We start from the raw sequence: 21,628 nt of genomic DNA, 5'->3' as shown, positions 1-21,628 counted from the left end.
CGGGAGGAAGCCTGCTACGCGGAGTCTGTATTGTCATAGACCTGCCAGAGGGCGTGCCGGCCTTCTGGCCTCTGGAGCAGACGAATTCCACCTCAGCCTAACCAAGAGACTTTCCTCCCACGCGCCCGCCCAGACCCACTTTCCCCAGGCCGCCTCGGCTGCCCTCGCCCCAGCAGCCAGAGAGACTTCTCCTCTGGATCTGCAGTATTCCATTCCATCTACCTGGCCTGCCCAGTGAAGTGAGATGTTTCATACGTGCCGTGTGGGTCAATGGCTTGCCACACTCAGGATGTCAGTGAGGGCACAGGGCTTCCATGCCCAAGATTCCAAAGGCCACGCAGCCCGCGTGTGCCTGGATGCAGCGCTACCTGGCGCAAGCCCCGAGGGCTTCTCAGAGGAGGCATAGCTCGGGAGGTTGGGACTGCAGGCCAGCCTAGGTTGCTGCTGCCCGGGGAGACGCCCACCGCCCTCGCACTGACTGGCCGCCAGGGGAGAACCGCGGTCTTGGAGGGGCTCCTGGTGCCCTTTGGTCTCCATGTCTTCCCGCGGCTCCCTGCGCCCTTTGCGTGCAGTCCCTTAGGGGGCGCCTGCTAGCCCGGCGCATGCGCCCTGAGGGCCCGCCGTCCCACCGGCTGCGGTGAAGGGCAGCGGCAGGGTTCCTGCGGTGAGGGTCCGGCAGCACAGGCGGTGGTCAGTGGGAGTCCGAAGGGGGGCACCGTCTTCAGGATGGAGTCTCTACAGGAGGGGGAGGCCGGGGCGCAGAGCGAGCAGGTAGCTTTGGGGGAGGAGGCGGTGCTGGGAGCGGATGACATAATGGCGGAGGTGGAGGTGGTGGCCCACCAGGAAGCCGACGAGAAGCGGCAGGAGCAGGTCCAGCGGGCACAGCCTGGCCCTGGGCCCATGAGCCCAGAGTCTGCACTGGAGGAGCTGCTGGCCGTTCAGGTGGAGCTGGAGCCGGTTAATGCCCGAGCCAGGAAGGCCTTTTCTCAGCAGAGGGAAAAGATGGAGCGGAGGCGCAAGCCCCACCTGGACCGCAGAGGCGCCATCATCCAGAGCATGCCTGGCTTCTGGGCCAATGTTGTATCCTTTGCAGTGTTTCTTCTGCTTTTCCAGTTGAGAGGTGCTCTTGGGAAGTGTAAGGAACTTACGGGCGGCTCGGCGTCGATGTGACCATTTGGGGAACACGGGTGAGTGTCCACAGACAAATGTGGCTGAAGAAAGCCAGAGCAGACACGGGTACTATTTTCCTGCGTGCGTGAGAGAAACGCTTCATGGTGCCAAGCAGCAGACGTTTGGGGCATCTTTCTGAAGAGCAGAAGCGAGTTCTCAGCAGAACACGTGTTGCTGTGAATCAAGCTATTGTTAAGGGACTGTGACTGCTCCGCCTTGCCAGTCCGATCTGGGACTGGGCTTCTTCGGGTATGAGCAGATTCTGCCAGGCCTCAGACACCGGCAGTTCTCTGCATATCGCCCCTCCCCGTGTCAGTGCGGTCAGCCTCACAATGATACACCCTCGGTGAACCCCGAGAGGTCTGAATTCAGGGGGAGGGAGAGGAGAAAGGGAGGTCATTCATGGATGCAGATCTGAAAAAATCCCCTAGCCGCCCCTCTGGGTGCTCTTAGGCCTTCCCCGTTGCTTCTAGCTTTTCTTTCCGTTGCATCTCAAGGCTCTTTGACCTCAATCAGATTGCAAACCACCCTCAGATGTCGGCCCTGCTCACTGACCAAGATGAAGACATGCTGAGCTACATGATCAACTTGGAGGTGAGGCCGGGAAGACTAAGGCTGGAGGGTTGAGTGGGGGAGGGCAAGGGACATAATTTATTCCTGCAGGCAACAGTGGGCACCTCAGCCAAAAAGGTGTTTAAGCTTTCTCCACCTTGTCCGGACAGGTGAAAGAAGCGAAGCATCCCGTTCATCTCTGCCAGATCATGTTGTTCTTTCGGAGTAACCCCTACTTCCAGAATAAAGTGATTACCAAGGAATATCTCGTGAACGTCACAGGTGACAGGTGGCTCCCAGGATGGGTAGTGGAAGGAGGAAGGTGGGTGGATCAGTGCCAACGTGTTCCAGCCCCCTTACCAAAACATCCTCTGTCTGTAGAATACAGGGCTTCTCATTCCACTCCAATTCAGTGGTGTCAGGATTATGAAGTTGAGGCCTATCGCCGCAGACACAACAACAGCGGTCTTAACTTCTTCAACTGGTTTTCTGACCACAACTTCGCAGGATCCAATAGGATTGCTGAGGTGGGTCCTTGCTGGGAAACATGAGGAATGACCCCGGTGTGTTCCCAGCTGCTTGGGTCACCAGTCTGAGCTCTCATGAGGCCTTTTCCGGTTGATTCCCCTGACAGATCCTATGTAAGGACCTGTGGCGCAATCCCCTGCAATACTACAGGAGGATGAAGCCACCTGAAGAGGAAACAGAGATTTCAGGTGAGGCGTACAGTTGGAACTGGAGCTGTCTGATACCCGGGATAAGGGTGTTGACACACCTCTCTATTCAGGGAGCCTGGAGGCTCATTTCAGAAATGTAGAACCTGGGGGTCCGTCTTATCCATGTGGAAATTCCTTGAGAGGAAGACACAGCATGACAGAATCCAGGACATTCATGGCATTGGGCTGAAAAAGGCACATGAGACACTGCACTGCAAAGCAGGTTATAACTGTGGAGTCTTAAGCCCGGGGAAGCATAGTGCGTGTCCACACTCACTGAGAAGTAAAGCCGAGTTATTACCTTCAATCTGTGGCACTTGGTTCCATGGCCGTCAACCCGACGGGGAGTCATCTTACCAACCCCTAAAGCTTGGGCTCCCGGAATGTGCCTGGTTGTCCTCCTTGCCACAGACCACAAAGGACTGTTTAGATCGATGGATTTCCTTAAGCTATTACCCCATCGGATTTCCGTGTGCTTTTAGTGTACAACGCGTCTTGTTAGCTGACTCCTGTCACAGAGAATACTGGAAATGGGGCAGGTATTGCAGAGAATAGTTTGTAACACATGCACGGCAGGAGGAAGTTGAAGAGATCACAAAAGGGGAAGGGGTAGTCTTTTCTCAGCAGGCCGTAAAATTAAAACATTTTAAATGGTGGCTCAGAGGAGATGCAATTTGACATGTGTTTGTGTTTCTCTAGGGAACGCGCAGATGTTGGGTTGAATATGATGGAGCATCGGACACAGGTGCTGTGTTCACCTAACACGGCAGAACTCCTGAAAACTTACTACAGTATGCAGGATGTCAGCACTCAGCATGGTCTTGTGCACAGGAACTAAAGGACAAGCAGATCCAGTCACAGCAAATGAAGACAGGAAGCGGGGTGGGGGAATTGAATTGTATGGAATAAAAAGTAAACAGTATTAAGGATGTGTGGCTCTGTGTGTGTGTGTGTGTGTGTGTGTGTGTGTGTGTGTCTGTGTGTCTGTGTGTGTGTGTCGGTTGATCCCCTGGATTCCGCTGTCATAATGAATTGATCAATCTATATGTTTGATTCTCTTCATGAAAATGACCAGTCTGTGTGGGAGCTGGGCCTCTGAATTTGTAGAGTGAATTGGTGTGAAATGTTTTGGGATTCTTTCTATAGCACAGAGTTGGGGAGGTACAAGAAACAGAAGACAGTTAAGTTGACAGCTTACTTCATCCTATGGAAGCAGAGATAGTTCAATGACATTGGGTGATGGACACTGAGATATCCAGGGCCCAGTTTGCTGGGGTAAGGTACCTGCAAAATCCTTCATTTTGGGTATCATCAGTCACATTAAGATAGCACAGGATAATGGAAATGTTAACGTTATCTTTCGTGTCGAATTCACAGCTTATTTTTCTTTAAAGGCGAATGCATAATCTTTTTCTGGGACAATCAGCCTCTCAGGACTTCTCACACACCAACGTGAGAAGAAATGAGCACATAAGGTATATGGAAGCCTTATGGGAAAGGTTTCAGAGGCATATGAGAAGACATTCAGGATACGCCCTTTTTTTTTTTTTTTTTTTTTTTTTTCTGGCGTAGGTGACTAAGGCAAAACACAAACATGCAGAAGTGAGGGGAAAGGTGGTGGATTTGTGGAATATAAGATTGCCTGAGGATCCATGCCTGGACTGTCTGTCACTTGATGACCCAGAATATGGACGATGTTGTTGATGTTTACATCTTTAGCTGGGTTAAGCTTTTCTCCAAGATGCTTCTTTAGGTGAGGAGGCGAAAATGTACGTAGCTAACACCAATGCGAGTGCATTTTGTGCATTTTTTTCTTTACGATTTTCCTTAAATTTTTATTAAAGCAATGACCTGGTCTATTAAATATAATACTATAATGTACAAATCAAACCTGGACACTTACCATAACTCTGATACGTAAGAAATTCCTCTTGGATGGTCAGAATGATCTCTACCACGTCCCCCAACGTTGCCGTCACGGTCACTACATTTACGACAGGTTTGCTACGGTCAGCAGGAACATCTTCAGAAAACCATTTGACAGAACCGGAAACTATTATAGTACCTATATCCTCCAGAGGAATGTTCATCCCGACTAGAATAACCATAATCATGGTATCCATAACCTCTAGGTGGTGGACCATCATCCCTGGTGTCTCAGGAACTCGTATGAATTCTGCTTCCGTAAGTTAAAGCAACAAATTCTAAATTATCAACTTCTCGTATCCCAAACATAACTAACTTACAACTTAAACACAATAAAGGACCAAACACACGAATAGTTGTTTCTCCAAATACTATATGCAAATGCTCAAAAGGCACATGGAAGAAATCATCATAATTAGTTATTCAGAAAATGCATTTCAAAACCAAAATGAGATAGCATACTTCACACACACTGGAATGGGAATACATTTTAAAAAGCAGGAAATATCAAGTGTTTGAGAGGACGTAGATAATTTGGAACCCGGACACAATGCTAGCTGGAATGGAAAATGATGCAGCTACTATGAAGAAATGTGGTGGTTCCCCAAGAAAATAAACACAATTATCACAGGACCAAGCAATTCCATTCTCACATACTGAGAAATGAATAAGGGTGCCCAGACAAATAGGTATGTAGAAATACAGTGGTGGAAACAACCCAAATAAAATAATGGGTCAGCAGCTTGTGTAAGGAAAGAAGTGCTACAATGTAAACGATCCTTCAGGGCATCGTGCACAGGAAAGGAGACAGTTATAAAAAGTCCTGTATTGTTTGAGCCCACCAACATGAAATACCCGGAACAGGTACCTTCAGAGGCAGAAAACAGATTGCTCTTTGTTAGGGGCTGAGGGAAGGGAGAGAACGAAAGGAACTGCTTAACGGGTAGTGGGGTTGTAGTTTGGAGTGATGAAAATGTTCTGGAACTAGATGGAGGTGGTTGTTGCACAACACAGGTTGTATTAAGCGCCACTTAACTATTTACCTTAAAATGTTTAATTTTGTTTTGTGAATTTCATCACCACAACAAAAGTCAACAATTTTTCCATTTTTCCTTTGCCTATCCTTTGTTGCGTGTAACCCTCATCTCTTGGTGACACATGGTCGTTCTCTGGGAGGAGCCTGGCTCTCTGCGTGAAGGACCTCCGTAATTCTCTCATCCACATGACATGGGACATTGAATGTTAAAATGATTTCATATTATGTAAAGAACACAGATTCTGAAACACAATATTTTTCTTGTCTAAAACCACTTTTTACAATGATTTCTTGTATGACTCTGTCCTTCTTTCCCTAAATTCCTAGACTTCCGTGACAACTAAAACATTTCTCCCGGCTTTGGATAATCCCATGGCTCCACAAGGCCTGTTCTACCAACGAGCTGAAGGCAGACATTAATTCTTAAGTCAAAGTTCATTTTTAATTGTTAGTAACCAGTTAGTTATTATTTTTCTCAGATTACTATACATAAGATTTTTTCCATACCTACAAGACCAAGCAACTTTCAGTTTCTACTAAAACTTAAAATATAAAAGTATAACTGTGAACAAAAAATGGACTTTCTGCTATGTACCAGGAAGTGTGCTAGACGTAAGAGAAATAAAAGCAACAAGGAAAACTTAAATATGTACTTAAGTCAATTTAACGATCAACACATTAATACATGGTGCAGTGAGGACAAAATACCCACAATTTACAGTGAAGAAAAACATGTAAAATGTAAGCTGTTTTTGAAGCATAAATGGCTATTTGTGAGACACACGCTGGGAAGATTAACTCTCAAGAAGTCCAGCAAAGCACGTTGGTGATAGCATAAAGAGTAACGGGAACTAACAGGAGATTGGGGTGATGCAGTAAAACAGAACAACTTGAAAGTGTCCAGAATGCAATGATTTTCATGGTAATATAAAGGAATTCCGTACGTAATAGAAGGACACAACTCTTTAAAGCTGCGATAAACACACAATCCCCAGAATTTAAGATTCAATAAGACAGAGACCATTGGTTGGATCAAAATAAGTCCTCAAACACACTGGGAAAAAGGAGTCATTAGGTATTCATGTTACAACAAATCACTGCGTTAACAGGATAACAATATTTGTAGGAGAGAAAGAGCAAGGATGGGGCAAAAATGCCAGTTAGTCATTCTGTTACCCAATTTCAATCTTCTCATGTTCGTTTCTACTTTCAAGTACTTAACACTTCCTTAAATGTAAAAATCTGGTTGAAATATACTTTCTCAAGAATGTATTTTCAGAAAATGTGAAAGAATCTTTTCTTCTTGTGAGTCTGTCTTGGTGTCTCTCTGTAGACATTTTCCACCTTGTAAGTTTGTCTAGCTGTCTATCCATAGCTTGTCTATGCTATAGATGTATTTCCATGAATTGGAACTAAATCCATTAATAGCTTTTAGGAAATACTGACTGATTTCTCTCCTTTCTGTGAGAGTTCCTTCTAAGTTTTAATGCTGCTTGAAAGCTTTGAAGATCTATTTACACTTGTATTGGAATACTAACATACAAACAGGACTGCCATACGTTCATTTACGTAACGTTTATTCCAATATCCTTCCAACTACACTTGCACTTCCTCAGGCAAAAAGAAGAGGATATCTAAAGCATTTCAGATCACATGACATTACGCCACCTTCAAAAGTTTAGTAATACCAAAAAGATCCTGAAATGCTGTTAAGTGAAAAGCAGTTTGGAGATTAAGAATAAGGGACGGTTACATCTCCATTCATATCCTCGACAGCATTTTTAGCATCTGCAGCGTTCTCAAAATACATGCAAAGCATTTGAGCTTGCTGATTTCCCCTTCATTTCACAGAAGAACTAAATTATGTGAAAATATCTTACATTTATATAATGGACTCAACGGAGTACTAAGAAACCAAAAACGAAATTGCATTTCACATCATTACTGTGATTCTTACTACTATGTCATCTCAATCGTCAGCCTATTTTATTCCAATTTGTTCTCCACCTCCACAACACACTTACTTTTGCTCATTTTCCTTTCTCAGCAACAGGTGACCTTTACCACAGACCCTTCACCTGCTGCCATGAGAATTTTCCCAATATGAAATACAAACTTGAAAATTACAGTTTAATAACAAATAACTATTTCAACTTATGTCTCCAGTAAACATATTAACTATACATTTACTTTGGAAAAGTAGAGATAAATAGCACCGACATATTAATGTGTATGTATATGCATATATACACACGTATACATACATACACACATATATATACACACACACATACATACATACAACACACATACACATACACACACACACACACACACACACACATAAACAAACATATGTATAACAGTTGCCTGCCAATATGGGAACATATTTCCCAAATATTGCTTTAGGCGTCTTTTCATTGGTTTCTAAATGGAGGCCACCAATGTTAAGCTTGGCAGGCCGATCTGCTTCCGTCAGTTTGCTGTAAATGGTTAAAAAAAAAAAAAAAAAAAAAAAGTCTATATTTAGGTAATCATAAATAAGCCAAAAAGATAAAATTTTGTTACACACTCTGTTGAAAACTCAAGTGAGATTCCCTTACAGAGGCTGACAGCTTTCTAGTAATTCTTCTTTTTTTTTTTTCACGAAATGACTGTGACTTTTACAATGCAAAACTGGAGATGTTTACTGAGCACGTGCATTAAGGGATCAAACACGAATTCCATTATTCAAATTCTGTGAAAAGTTTTCCAGGATTAAAAATAACACCTCAGAATAAATTAACCCACCACACACTCTGTAGGATAATGTAGCCCAGCTCTGTCTTACAATTTATAGCCCTTTTCATCTTTGTATTCACATCATTCATTTATTGGTTTCAGTGTCCCAAGTTATATGAAAGAATGTGTCATCTAAAAAAATAACATTCTTTGTTCAAAGTGACCTGCCACATTACTTGTTATGAATTGTTTCTTGCTTGTTCTGCTAACACTTACATAAAACGTCCAAGCTACTTGGGAGGCTCAGGCCAGAAAATCACTTGTATCTGGCGGGGGGTAGAGATTGTACTGACTGAGATTGCACTACTGTACTCCAGCCAGGATGATAAAAACTCCATCACCATCATCGTCATCCTCGTCGTCATCCAATAAAATATAAAATAAAATAAATCCTTATGGAGCAAATTAACCCGTCACATTTCTACCCTACAGTGCATTGTACTGGTGTTCTCTATTATGCCCTGAACACATAAATCATTCTCTTGTAAAGTCACATTCGCACTTACGTTTACCGAGGCATTGTTCACAATAGCAAAGACATGGAACCAACTCACATGCCTACCAGTGATACCCTGGAAAAAGACAATGAGGCACATACACACCATGGAATAGTAAGCATAACCATACAAACGATGTGTTTCTGTCCTTTGCAGGGACATGGGTGATGCTGGAAAGCATCATTCTCAGCAAAATAACACCAGAACAAAAAGGAAAACACTGCATGTTCTCGCTCTTAAGTTGGGTGTGAACAATGAAAACACATGGATACAGGCAGGGCAACATCACACACTGGGGCCTGTCGGTTGGTGGAGGGCTAGTGGAGGGATAGCATTAGGAGAAATACCTAATGTATGTGACAGTTGATGGGTGCAGCAAACCACCATAGCACGTGTATACCTAGGTAACAGAACTGCACATTCTGCACGTGTACCCCAGAGCTTAAAGTATTTTTAAAAAAGAAATACATATAGACATATACTCTACGTGTATTAAAATATAAACAATGCATAAATTTCATCTCTATGCAAATACATATATAAATACAGATACATGTATTGTATATGTTTACGAATACTTATATTTTTAAATCCATCATATAGATTACATGGTTTATACATACATTAAATTATAAGATATGAACTTCAAAGTGTAAGTTATACTTTTCTATGACATGTAAATTCCATATTACTTGATGGACAGTAAAACATTTTACATGGCATATATTTCGTGAGTTCCATGTAACACTGAGGCATAAATAATGGGAACTCTGGTGAAAAGAGTGAAATCAAATAGTAGAGGGAATTTAGAGGAAAGCTCTAAACAAAAACAGCCTACATACTCAGGATCGTTACCTGAATATTCCTTATGCCCTCAACCAAGTAACTTTAGGCAAGCACAACTTATACAGTCACATGAAAGGAGTGAGTGTATCGTCTCCTCTGCCATTCCGTTTGTTGAAGCGTCATCATTTGTTTGGTCTCTCTGCTTGATTCTGATACTCACTTACTCACTTGCAGCTTACAGTTTGTTCTCCCAGTAGCCAGAATTACACTCAGAGTAAAACCAAAAGGATAGGTCTTTGATCTCACTCAAGCATTTTCCTTCATTCTTGTCTTGCCACATGATGGGAGTATGACTCCTTGCTTCGTTCTAGTCTCAGAATTATTTCAATGGTTATTATCTCTGCCTAGAATTATCTTCCCCCATCTATGTTCCTAGATTACTTCCCTAATAATAATTACTGCCGCCCTGAGACTTTGGTAGCCTAGTGACTCTAACTAGTGATACTACAGTCTTGGCAGGCTATGATAAAACACCAGAGGAAAAGAAAAACAAAAATTTTGGCTTCAGCCTTCTCAAATATCTCTGAATATACTTTCAGCCTTCTCAAATATCTCTGAATATACCTCCAATAAATACAGTTTTTCTACATAACAACCGCTTTCTACTTAATTCCTGAAGTAATTCTTGGTGTTGGATTCATTTCATTCTTCACATTGATTCAAAGCGTATATGTAACGTGAAGGCGAATTCAGAATTTCATGTGTCAGCAAATAAAATGTTCAAAATGATGCAAAATACAAATGTGAAATTGTATTTGTGAACTTCACTGTTCTTTCAAATTATATTTAAATACCTACCCACTCAGACAATTTTTTTTTTAACTATCTGCCTGTTCTCCTCAGGTGGGAAAAAAGGTATCAGAGTTCTTGAATAATTTATGAAAGACAAAATGACAATACTATACAAGGTTTAACCTATTCACAATACTGTATTCAGCAAACGGGAACATTAATTTTAAAATGAGTAAGTAAACAAAATATGTGATTTTAGTAATTCTAAAATATGTGTACAGGAAGAACATAGAAGAGGCCTTAACATACATAAACGAACAACTGAGGCTGGGCACGATGGCTCGCCCCTGGAAGCCCAGCATTTTGGGAGGCCAATGCGTTTGGATCGCTTGAGGTCAGGAGTGCAAGGCCAGCCTGAAAAACAGGGTGAAACCCAGTCTTGACTAAAAATACAAAAATTAGCTGGACATTGTGGCGTGTGCCTACAATACCAGCTCCTCGGAAGGCTGAGGCAAGGGAATCGCTTAAAGCTGGGAGGCAGCGGTTGCAGCGGGCCAAGATCGTGCCACTTCACTCCGGCCTGGGTGAGAGAAGGAGACTCCATCTCAAAAGAAACACACACACACACACACACACACACACACACACACGCACACACACATCCCAAAAACTAATGAAGCAAATAAAGTGTGTTTGAGAAAAAATGCTCACAGGAAACTCACATATCCAACAGAAAAAAAAAAAAAAATCCTTTAAAACAAAAGTTCCAGGAGGGGCACATAAGAAAAAAAATTTAACACTTTGCATATACAGTGCAAATAGTAACCTGAAAAGAACCACGGGGGAAGAAACTCAAAATTTACAACTAAGTGCTCTAAAAGAAGTTGAAAGTCCCTCTCCACGTCCATGTATTGCAAACTTGATCCTAAAAACTGACAGGAGCAGAACAATAAAAATATATCGGAAAAGTGGTAAAACACTTCGGGTCTCATATAAGAATTGTAATGGAAAATGCATCAGTCTGCAGTTTTTCCATACATTTATGAACAAATTACATGTTTTCATACATAAATTTGCTTTTCAGTATTCCAGGAAATTAAGTTTTATATTAATAGTAAGCAATGTTAACTAAGCAGGTGTTTACGAAGGTAACTGACACTGGGTGTCCACAACATCATTCAGGTGGGCCTTAATTCCCAGCCAGTTTCCCTCCCTGGTCACATATTGAGGTTTCCCAGCCATTCTGCAATCTCTAATTGCAAAATGAAAGGAGGCAGTTACAAAACGTCCTGCAGTGCTTCAGCCCATTAACAGGAAATACCCAGGACGGGTAAGTTGGGAGGCAGAAACCAGATTGCTGTTTGCTAGGTGCTGAGAGAAGGGAGAAAATGAAAGGAACTGCTTGACTGGTAGTGCAGTTGTAGTTTGGAGTGATGAAAATGTTCTGGAAGTAGATGGAGAGAGTTGTTGCACAGCACAGATTGTGTTACATGCCAGGTAACGATTTCCATTAAAATGTTTAATTTTGTTACGTGAAATTCATCACCACAACAAAAGTCAACTATTTTTCCATTTTTCCTCTACCTATCCTTCGTTGCGTAACCCTCATCTCTTGGTGACACACGGTCATTTCTCTGGGAAGAGCCTGGCTCTCTGCGTGAAGGACCTCCTTCCTTTTAATTTTCTCATCCAGGTGACATGGGACATGTAACGTTAAAATGATTTAATATTGTGTAAAGATCTCAAAATCTGAAACACAATTTTTTCTTGTCTAAAACAACTTTTCAAAATTATTTCTGGTATGATTCTGTCCTTCTTTCCCTTAATTGCTAGACATTCATGACAACTTAAATATTTCTTCCGGCTTTGGATAATCCCATGGCTCCACAAGGCCAGTTCTACTAATGAAGCTGAAGGCAGACATTAATTCGTAAGAAAAAGTTCATTTTTAATTGTCATTTATTAGTTACTGAAGGTTTTTCTTTTCATATGAATTACTGATGACTACTAATGATGTAGAGAAAACAGGTAAAACCATGAAAGTCTTCGCTGAATATAAAGTTTACATACGTCGTCCTTTCTCAGCTGAAGAAGGTAAATTTTCCCATGTTCTTCAATCCGTCTCACACACACAAAGATTGCTGCCTTTGAATGACTGCACGCTAAAATTTTACATAAAAGCGCTCCCTCATCTCTAAGCGATTGGCTCTAGCTTAAACGTTGGCAAATTGACATGCACTAGTGCAGCTCTTCTCATGGTGACCAATATTTATTTTTACTGCAATTAGCAATACACTTAAAGGGGTCATTACAATGATGTACCTGTTTCAAAAATAGAAAACCTCCTCCTTTAACATACTCTTCACATGCTAATTCCTAGAGGTCAGTCTCTCACCTATGATGTGATCGCTGGCTAGTCTTCTAATGGAAATGTGCTAGCTTGTGTATTCTGAAATCAATAAATATTTAACTTCATCGATACTCTACACGTGAAATGTAAAATCGAAAATGTCAGGCTTCAGTTTCCTCCATATGATGATGGAGTCCTTGGTGAGAATTTTAATTTGTTCTGTTTAAATTTCTTTGCTTAGAACTGTTACTTTATTGTCTTACATTCTTCTGTTGAGGCGGCAATCTTACCCTTCGCAGTCTCAGCAATGTGACTTCTTTTTCAATTCTGCGTTTCACCTCGTGCTGCTTAGAACTAAATTCCCTCCTCAAATAATTTCAAATTCTACACTAAGGATGTAGTGTTAAGATTTCAACATCCCTGTACAATCTGAATGATTGCACACATCCCATATATTTACACCCCCCACATATTTCTATACACCATATCTTACTTTACACCCCCCATATATTTCACAACTCTGCACTTTTGTGGGATGCACTTAACTTAAAAATGCTGGCCTCCTTCAAGTCTACCTTTCAAGCGTTAATTTCATTAATCAATATTATTTAATATCAGGGATTGCTTATTTGCAACATGCTCTTTTACTTCTTAGTATCCTCGCATAACCAATGAGAATGCCTTGCACGCAAGTATTACTGAGGTCTCAGAAACTGGATGGCCAGGCACAGTGGCTCACACTGTGAGTCAGTGTGGAAGACTGAGGCAGGTGGACTGCGTGAGCCCAGGGCTTTAATGGCGGCTATGGCAATGTAATGAGATCCTGTCTCTACAAAAATAAGAAACAAGAAAAACAGATTTAGCTATGTGTGGTGGTGCATGCCTGCAGTCACAGCAACGCAGCAAGAGCTTGAACCCAGGAATTTGAGAGCGTAGGGAGCTATCATTGCACCAGCGCACTCTGGGCTGGTGAGAGCAAGACTCCAACCCACAAAGAAACGGAACAAACAATTTTTAGATTGGTATGCCGGGGGAACACTACCAAGGGACCAAGGAGATGGAAGAATTCCTTAAATTAAGAAGCCTTCTATCAAACAATACCGCTGGGAATTTTAGGAGAAATTAAGAGGAATTCTCCAGCAAACACGAGATTAAAACTCATGTTTTCTCACAATGTGAACCCCGGCACTTCGGGAGACAGAGGTGGGTGGATCATGTCGTCAAGAGATCAAGACCATCCTTGGCAACATGGTGAAACCGCATCTCTACCAAAAATACACAAATTAACTGGGCCGGGTGGCATGCGACTGTAGTCCCAGCTACTCGGGAGATCGAGGCAGGAGAATCGCTGGAACCTGGGAGGCAGAGGTTGCAGTGAGCTGAGATGACCCCACTGCACTCCAGTCTAGCGACAGAAGAAACCCTGAAACATAACACAAGAATCATTTTATTGGTGTGAGAGAGAGATGTGGGATAAATGCAGAGTGAAGAGAGAGCAGAATTTGATCAGTTAAATAGGTAAATACAATCTAGATAAGGACAAAAATATGTTAGGAGAAAAATGATAAATTACTGTTCCTATAATTCTGCTATGAGGAAAGCTGTATCGAAACATATGATTAGGGTCCACGAAATTCCATTCAAAGAAACTTAAATATTTACAAATCAAAAAATGACACTTCAGAAAAGTATGTTATCTTTAAAATTTGTATCATAACATACAATTCTTACAAATCCATTATGAAATATTAATTTTAAGAGTAGGCTATGTTCAATTTTAATAATCTTTAAGAATGGCCCATTTAACAACATGAAAATTTTCATATAGCTACAAAAAAGGTAGATATATTCTAATGCCTTGGTGTTGTCACAGGTAAGGAAATGCATATTCTCATATATGGCAGAGTAGTATTAATCTGCCCACTCCAGATCAATAGAGAAAAAAGTTACCACGTAATTATGTGCCTTAGAATGGAGCTACTCAGGAGGCTGAGGGAGGAGAATGGCATGAACCCGGGAGGCGGACATTGCAGTGAGCCGAGATGGCGCCACTGCACTCCAGTCTGGGTTACAGAGCGGGACTCCGTCTCAAAAAAGAAAGAAGAAGAGTGGAGCAGACAATGCAACTTCAACTTTAGAAAACATAGCTGATCAGTTCCACATGTGGTTGTTAAAACTCAAATGTTAGATTTTTGAAGGTGGGTTGCTAGAAAATACAATTGAGATACAGATCCAGGACTCAAAGGCCTCGAAATTCCCAGCCCTAGGCTGCTTGCCTGGCCTCCTCTCTGTTCCCTCTCTAATGCCGTCCCTCCCTCCCTGGAGTAGAACTGCAATGGATTGAGCCATAGGCCCTGGCTGATGATCTGGGGGACTGCAGAAGGGGGTCCACCGTAGGTCAGGTCACAGTTCAGAGCCCATTCCCCAGAGGCCAAGGAATGACCAGTGAGGTCCTTTCCCACGATGCACCTGCCACGGAACCCTCCTCAGCAATCTTGCCAAAACCCAGGCAGTCATTTTTTAGCCCAGCAGCTGAACGAGCTCAGGTAGGCAATGTTCTGCCTGCAGCTGGAGGCTCTATCTTTATGATCCCGGAACCACCGGACTGAAGTGCAATGAGACACCCCGTTCCCTGGGGGGAGAGGAGCCAGGAAGTTTCATGCCACACAGACCCTCCCACACACCAGCTCCCCTACTATGCTGGGAGGCACTCCTTACCAAGGATGCCAAAGCAATAGTCCTTCAGGATGACTTTCACTGTGGAAGTTAAAGTTGTGACAAAAGGAAATCTTCATTCAGCCGCCAGTAACTGGGGATGACTGAGTTCCTCCACCTGCCTGGCCAACAAGGAGAAACGGGATGGACTCGAAGCGACCATTTCATCTAGCTGGACTGAGGTGGCCTGCTAGCTGGAGTGAAGCATGAGTTTCCCATTCCCAGCTCTGCCACTGAGACACCGCGGGCCCCAGGGAGGCCTCAAACGGACTCAGACACTGGACCCCTCCCGCAGACCCAGGCTCCCCAGCCTGACCTGCACATCCATCGTGCAGCAAAGCAGGACTTCACCATGGTTTCTGACCCAGGACAACAACTGAGCGTGCCAAACAATTTACCTCTGGTCAAGGAGCCTCCAGACGACTCGTTGAGCAAGTCTCGTGACACCCTGCAATTTTCAAGAGCACAGAGAATCTGGAGCATCTGGCCTGTCGCCCTCGCTTGTTGCTTCTCTGTCGCTGTCTGTCGAGGAGGCAACCTCACAACTGTGGTGGTTTTTGGGGTGGGGAGAGCCAGGCCAAGAAACCTGCACTAACTAGGGAAAGGAGACAGAGGAAGTGGTTGCGGCCGAGGGCGGGGGGCGGGGTGATATAAGGCGGCTGCTTCCTCAGGGTTCAGGAGCCGCAGGAGGCCCTTGTGTGCTGGATGTTGGACACGCTCTGCTGACGTCCAGGTGTGTGGTGTCCTCTTGTCCTGGGCTTCCTGACGGGTGGGCCTGTCCACCTGAGGGAAGCCCTGTAGGTAGAAGGGGCTGCAGGGTCGTGCCTGGCGCTCCCTATGGGAATGGCTTGGGTGCAAAGGAGGTTATGTATGCTCAGGGCCTACACCCCTTTGGGTCCAGCGCCAGCAGCGGGGAGACAGGCGCTTCAGCGCTATGGGAGCCTCTGGGTCGGCAAGGCAGTGCACAACGGTGTGCACGCTGGCTGTCCATGGCCAGCCCTGGAGGCTGGCCTCCGGTACGTCTAGGGCATAGGACGGGAGCCCCTTTGGAATGCTCCTTTCCGTACAGCACCCTCCGGGAGGAAGCCTGCTACGCGGAGTCTGTATTGTCATAGACCTGCCAGAGGGCGTGCCGGCCTTCTGGCCTCTGGAGCAGACGAATTCCACCTCAGCCTAACCAAGAGACTTTCCTCCCACGCGCCCGCCCAGACCCACTTTCCCCAGGCCGCCTCGGCTGCCCTCGCCCCAGCAGCCAGAGAGACTTCTCCTCTGGATCTGCAGTATTCCATTCCATCTACCTGGCCTGCCCAGTGAAGTGAGATGTTTCATACGTGCCGTGTGGGTCAATGGCTTGCCACACTCAGGATGTCAGTGAGGGCACAGGGCTTCCATGCCCAAGATTCCAAAGGCCACGCAGCCCGCGTGTGCCTGGATGCAGCGCTACCTGGCGCAAGCCCCGAGGGCTTCTCAGAGGAGGCATAGCTCGGGAGGTTGGGACTGCAGGCCAGCCTAGGTTGCTGCTGCCCGGGGAGACGCCCACCGCCCTCGCACTGACTGGCCGCCAGGGGAGAACCGCGGTCTTGGAGGGGCTCCTGGTGCCCTTTGGTCTCCATGTCTTCCCGCGGCTCCCTGCGCCCTTTGCGTGCAGTCCCTTAGGGGGCGCCTGCTAGCCCGGCGCATGCGCCCTGAGGGCCCGCCGTCCCACCGGCTGCGGTGAAGGGCAGCGGCAGGGTTCCTGCGGTGAGGGTCCGGCAGCACAGGCGGTGGTCAGTGGGAGTCCGAAGGGGGGCACCGTCTTCAGGATGGAGTCTCTACAGGAGGGGGAGGCCGGGGCGCAGAGCGAGCAGGTAGCTTTGGGGGAGGAGGCGGTGCTGGGAGCGGATGACATAATGGCGGAGGTGGAGGTGGTGGCCCACCAGGAAGCCGACGAGAAGCGGCAGGAGCAGGTCCAGCGGGCACAGCCTGGCCCTGGGCCCATGAGCCCAGAGTCTGCACTGGAGGAGCTGCTGGCCGTTCAGGTGGAGCTGGAGCCGGTTAATGCCCGAGCCAGGAAGGCCTTTTCTCAGCAGAGGGAAAAGATGGAGCGGAGGCGCAAGCCCCACCTGGACCGCAGAGGCGCCATCATCCAGAGCATGCCTGGCTTCTGGGCCAATGTTGTATCCTTTGCAGTGTTTCTTCTGCTTTTCCAGTTGAGAGGTGCTCTTGGGAAGTGTAAGGAACTTACGGGCGGCTCGGCGTCGATGTGACCATTTGGGGAACACGGGTGAGTGTCCACAGACAAATGTGGCTGAAGAAAGCCAGAGCAGACACGGGTACTATTTTCCTGCGTGCGTGAGAGAAACGCTTCATGGTGCCAAGCAGCAGACGTTTGGGGCATCTTTCTGAAGAGCAGAAGCGAGTTCTCAGCAGAACACGTGTTGCTGTGAATCAAGCTATTGTTAAGGGACTGTGACTGCTCCGCCTTGCCAGTCCGATCTGGGACTGGGCTTCTTCGGGTATGAGCAGATTCTGCCAGGCCTCAGACACCGGCAGTTCTCTGCATATCGCCCCTCCCCGTGTCAGTGCGGTCAGCCTCACAATGATACACCCTCGGTGAACCCCGAGAGGTCTGAATTCAGGGGGAGGGAGAGGAGAAAGGGAGGTCATTCATGGATGCAGATCTGAAAAAATCCCCTAGCCGCCCCTCTGGGTGCTCTTAGGCCTTCCCCGTTGCTTCTAGCTTTTCTTTCCGTTGCATCTCAAGGCTCTTTGACCTCAATCAGATTGCAAACCACCCTCAGATGTCGGCCCTGCTCACTGACCAAGATGAAGACATGCTGAGCTACATGATCAACTTGGAGGTGAGGCCGGGAAGACTAAGGCTGGAGGGTTGAGTGGGGGAGGGCAAGGGACATAATTTATTCCTGCAGGCAACAGTGGGCACCTCAGCCAAAAAGGTGTTTAAGCTTTCTCCACCTTGTCCGGACAGGTGAAAGAAGCGAAGCATCCCGTTCATCTCTGCCAGATCATGTTGTTCTTTCGGAGTAACCCCTACTTCCAGAATAAAGTGATTACCAAGGAATATCTCGTGAACGTCACAGGTGACAGGTGGCTCCCAGGATGGGTAGTGGAAGGAGGAAGGTGGGTGGATCAGTGCCAACGTGTTCCAGCCCCCTTACCAAAACATCCTCTGTCTGTAGAATACAGGGCTTCTCATTCCACTCCAATTCAGTGGTGTCAGGATTATGAAGTTGAGGCCTATCGCCGCAGACACAACAACAGCGGTCTTAACTTCTTCAACTGGTTTTCTGACCACAACTTCGCAGGATCCAATAGGATTGCTGAGGTGGGTCCTTGCTGGGAAACATGAGGAATGACCCCGGTGTGTTCCCAGCTGCTTGGGTCACCAGTCTGAGCTCTCATGAGGCCTTTTCCGGTTGATTCCCCTGACAGATCCTATGTAAGGACCTGTGGCGCAATCCCCTGCAATACTACAGGAGGATGAAGCCACCTGAAGAGGAAACAGAGATTTCAGGTGAGGCGTACAGTTGGAACTGGAGCTGTCTGATACCCGGGATAAGGGTGTTGACACACCTCTCTATTCAGGGAGCCTGGAGGCTCATTTCAGAAATGTAGAACCTGGGGGTCCGTCTTATCCATGTGGAAATTCCTTGAGAGGAAGACACAGCATGACAGAATCCAGGACATTCATGGCATTGGGCTGAAAAAGGCACATGAGACACTGCACTGCAAAGCAGGTTATAACTGTGGAGTCTTAAGCCCGGGGAAGCATAGTGCGTGTCCACACTCACTGAGAAGTAAAGCCGAGTTATTACCTTCAATCTGTGGCACTTGGTTCCATGGCCGTCAACCCGACGGGGAGTCATCTTACCAACCCCTAAAGCTTGGGCTCCCGGAATGTGCCTGGTTGTCCTCCTTGCCACAGACCACAAAGGACTGTTTAGATCGATGGATTTCCTTAAGCTATTACCCCATCGGATTTCCGTGTGCTTTTAGTGTACAACGCGTCTTGTTAGCTGACTCCTGTCACAGAGAATACTGGAAATGGGGCAGGTATTGCAGAGAATAGTTTGTAACACATGCACGGCAGGAGGAAGTTGAAGAGATCACAAAAGGGGAAGGGGTAGTCTTTTCTCAGCAGGCCGTAAAATTAAAACATTTTAAATGGTGGCTCAGAGGAGATGCAATTTGACATGTGTTTGTGTTTCTCTAGGGAACGCGCAGATGTTGGGTTGAATATGATGGAGCATCGGACACAGGTGCTGTGTTCACCTAACACGGCAGAACTCCTGAAAACTTACTACAGTATGCAGGATGTCAGCACTCAGCATGGTCTTGTGCACAGGAACTAAAGGACAAGCAGATCCAGTCACAGCAAATGAAGACAGGAAGCGGGGTGGGGGAATTGAATTGTATGGAATAAAAAGTAAACAGTATTAAGGATGTGTGGCTCTGTGTGTGTGTGTGTGTGTGTGTGTGTGTGTGTGTGTGTGTGTCTGTGTGTCTGTGTGTGTGTGTCGGTTGATCCCCTGGATTCCGCTGTCATAATGAATTGATCAATCTATATGTTTGATTCTCTTCATGAAAATGACCAGTCTGTGTGGGAGCTGGGCCTCTGAATTTGTAGAGTGAATTGGTGTGAAATGTTTTGGGATTCTTTCTATAGCACAGAGTTGGGGAGGTACAAGAAACAGAAGACAGTTAAGTTGACAGCTTACTTCATCCTATGGAAGCAGAGATAGTTCAATGACATTGGGTGATGGACACTGAGATATCCAGGGCCCAGTTTGCTGGGGTAAGGTACCTGCAAAATCCTTCATTTTGGGTATCATCAGTCACATTAAGATAGCACAGGATAATGGAAATGTTAACGTTATCTTTCGTGTCGAATTCACAGCTTATTTTTCTTTAAAGGCGAATGCATAATCTTTTTCTGGGACAATCAGCCTCTCAGGACTTCTCACACACCAACGTGAGAAGAAATGAGCACATAAGGTATATGGAAGCCTTATGGGAAAGGTTTCAGAGGCATATGAGAAGACATTCAGGATACGCCCTTTTTTTTTTTTTTTTTTTTTTTTTTCTGGCGTAGGTGACTAAGGCAAAACACAAACATGCAGAAGTGAGGGGAAAGGTGGTGGATTTGTGGAATATAAGATTGCCTGAGGATCCATGCCTGGACTGTCTGTCACTTGATGACCCAGAATATGGACGATGTTGTTGATGTTTACATCTTTAGCTGGGTTAAGCTTTTCTCCAAGATGCTTCTTTAGGTGAGGAGGCGAAAATGTACGTAGCTAACACCAATGCGAGTGCATTTTGTGCATTTTTTTCTTTACGATTTTCCTTAAATTTTTATTAAAGCAATGACCTGGTCTATTAAATATAATACTATAATGTACAAATCAAACCTGGACACTTACCATAACTCTGATACGTAAGAAATTCCTCTTGGATGGTCAGAATGATCTCTACCACGTCCCCCAACGTTGCCGTCACGGTCACTACATTTACGACAGGTTTGCTACGGTCAGCAGGAACATCTTCAGAAAACCATTTGACAGAACCGGAAACTATTATAGTACCTATATCCTCCAGAGGAATGTTCATCCCGACTAGAATAACCATAATCATGGTATCCATAACCTCTAGGTGGTGGACCATCATCCCTGGTGTCTCAGGAACTCGTATGAATTCTGCTTCCGTAAGTTAAAGCAACAAATTCTAAATTATCAACTTCTCGTATCCCAAACATAACTAACTTACAACTTAAACACAATAAAGGACCAAACACACGAATAGTTGTTTCTCCAAATACTATATGCAAATGCTCAAAAGGCACATGGAAGAAATCATCATAATTAGTTATTCAGAAAATGCATTTCAAAACCAAAATGAGATAGCATACTTCACACACACTGGAATGGGAATACATTTTAAAAAGCAGGAAATATCAAGTGTTTGAGAGGACGTAGATAATTTGGAACCCGGACACAATGCTAGCTGGAATGGAAAATGATGCAGCTACTATGAAGAAATGTGGTGGTTCCCCAAGAAAATAAACACAATTATCACAGGACCAAGCAATTCCATTCTCACATACTGAGAAATGAATAAGGGTGCCCAGACAAATAGGTATGTAGAAATACAGTGGTGGAAACAACCCAAATAAAATAATGGGTCAGCAGCTTGTGTAAGGAAAGAAGTGCTACAATGTAAACGATCCTTCAGGGCATCGTGCACAGGAAAGGAGACAGTTATAAAAAGTCCTGTATTGTTTGAGCCCACCAACATGAAATACCCGGAA

General features: G+C 45.1%; 1 protein-coding gene and 1 pseudogene across 1 annotated transcript; both read left to right on the top strand.

Annotated features, from left to right (window-relative positions):
- Positions 1 to 587: 587 nt before the first annotated feature.
- Positions 588 to 3,367, top strand: TSPY5 (testis-specific Y-encoded protein 5). Its single transcript, NM_001419217.1, is given in 6 exon segments — positions 588 to 1,080; positions 1,687 to 1,764; positions 1,893 to 2,004; positions 2,104 to 2,249; positions 2,357 to 2,438; positions 3,138 to 3,367. Coding segments are annotated over 6 exon segments (795 nt in total). The 5' UTR covers positions 588 to 726; the 3' UTR covers positions 3,161 to 3,367.
- Positions 3,368 to 16,999: 13,632 nt separating this feature from the next.
- LOC144338886 (testis-specific Y-encoded protein 2-like) lies at positions 17,000 to 19,757 on the top strand (annotated as a pseudogene).
- The last annotated feature ends 1,871 nt before the right edge of the window (positions 19,758 to 21,628 follow it).

Source organism: Macaca mulatta, chromosome Y, assembly GCF_049350105.2.
Source record: "Macaca mulatta isolate MMU2019108-1 chromosome Y, T2T-MMU8v2.0, whole genome shotgun sequence".
In the NCBI taxonomy this organism is placed as follows: domain Eukaryota; kingdom Metazoa; phylum Chordata; class Mammalia; order Primates; family Cercopithecidae; genus Macaca; species Macaca mulatta.
This window is presented reverse-complemented; position numbering and strand designations above follow the sequence as displayed.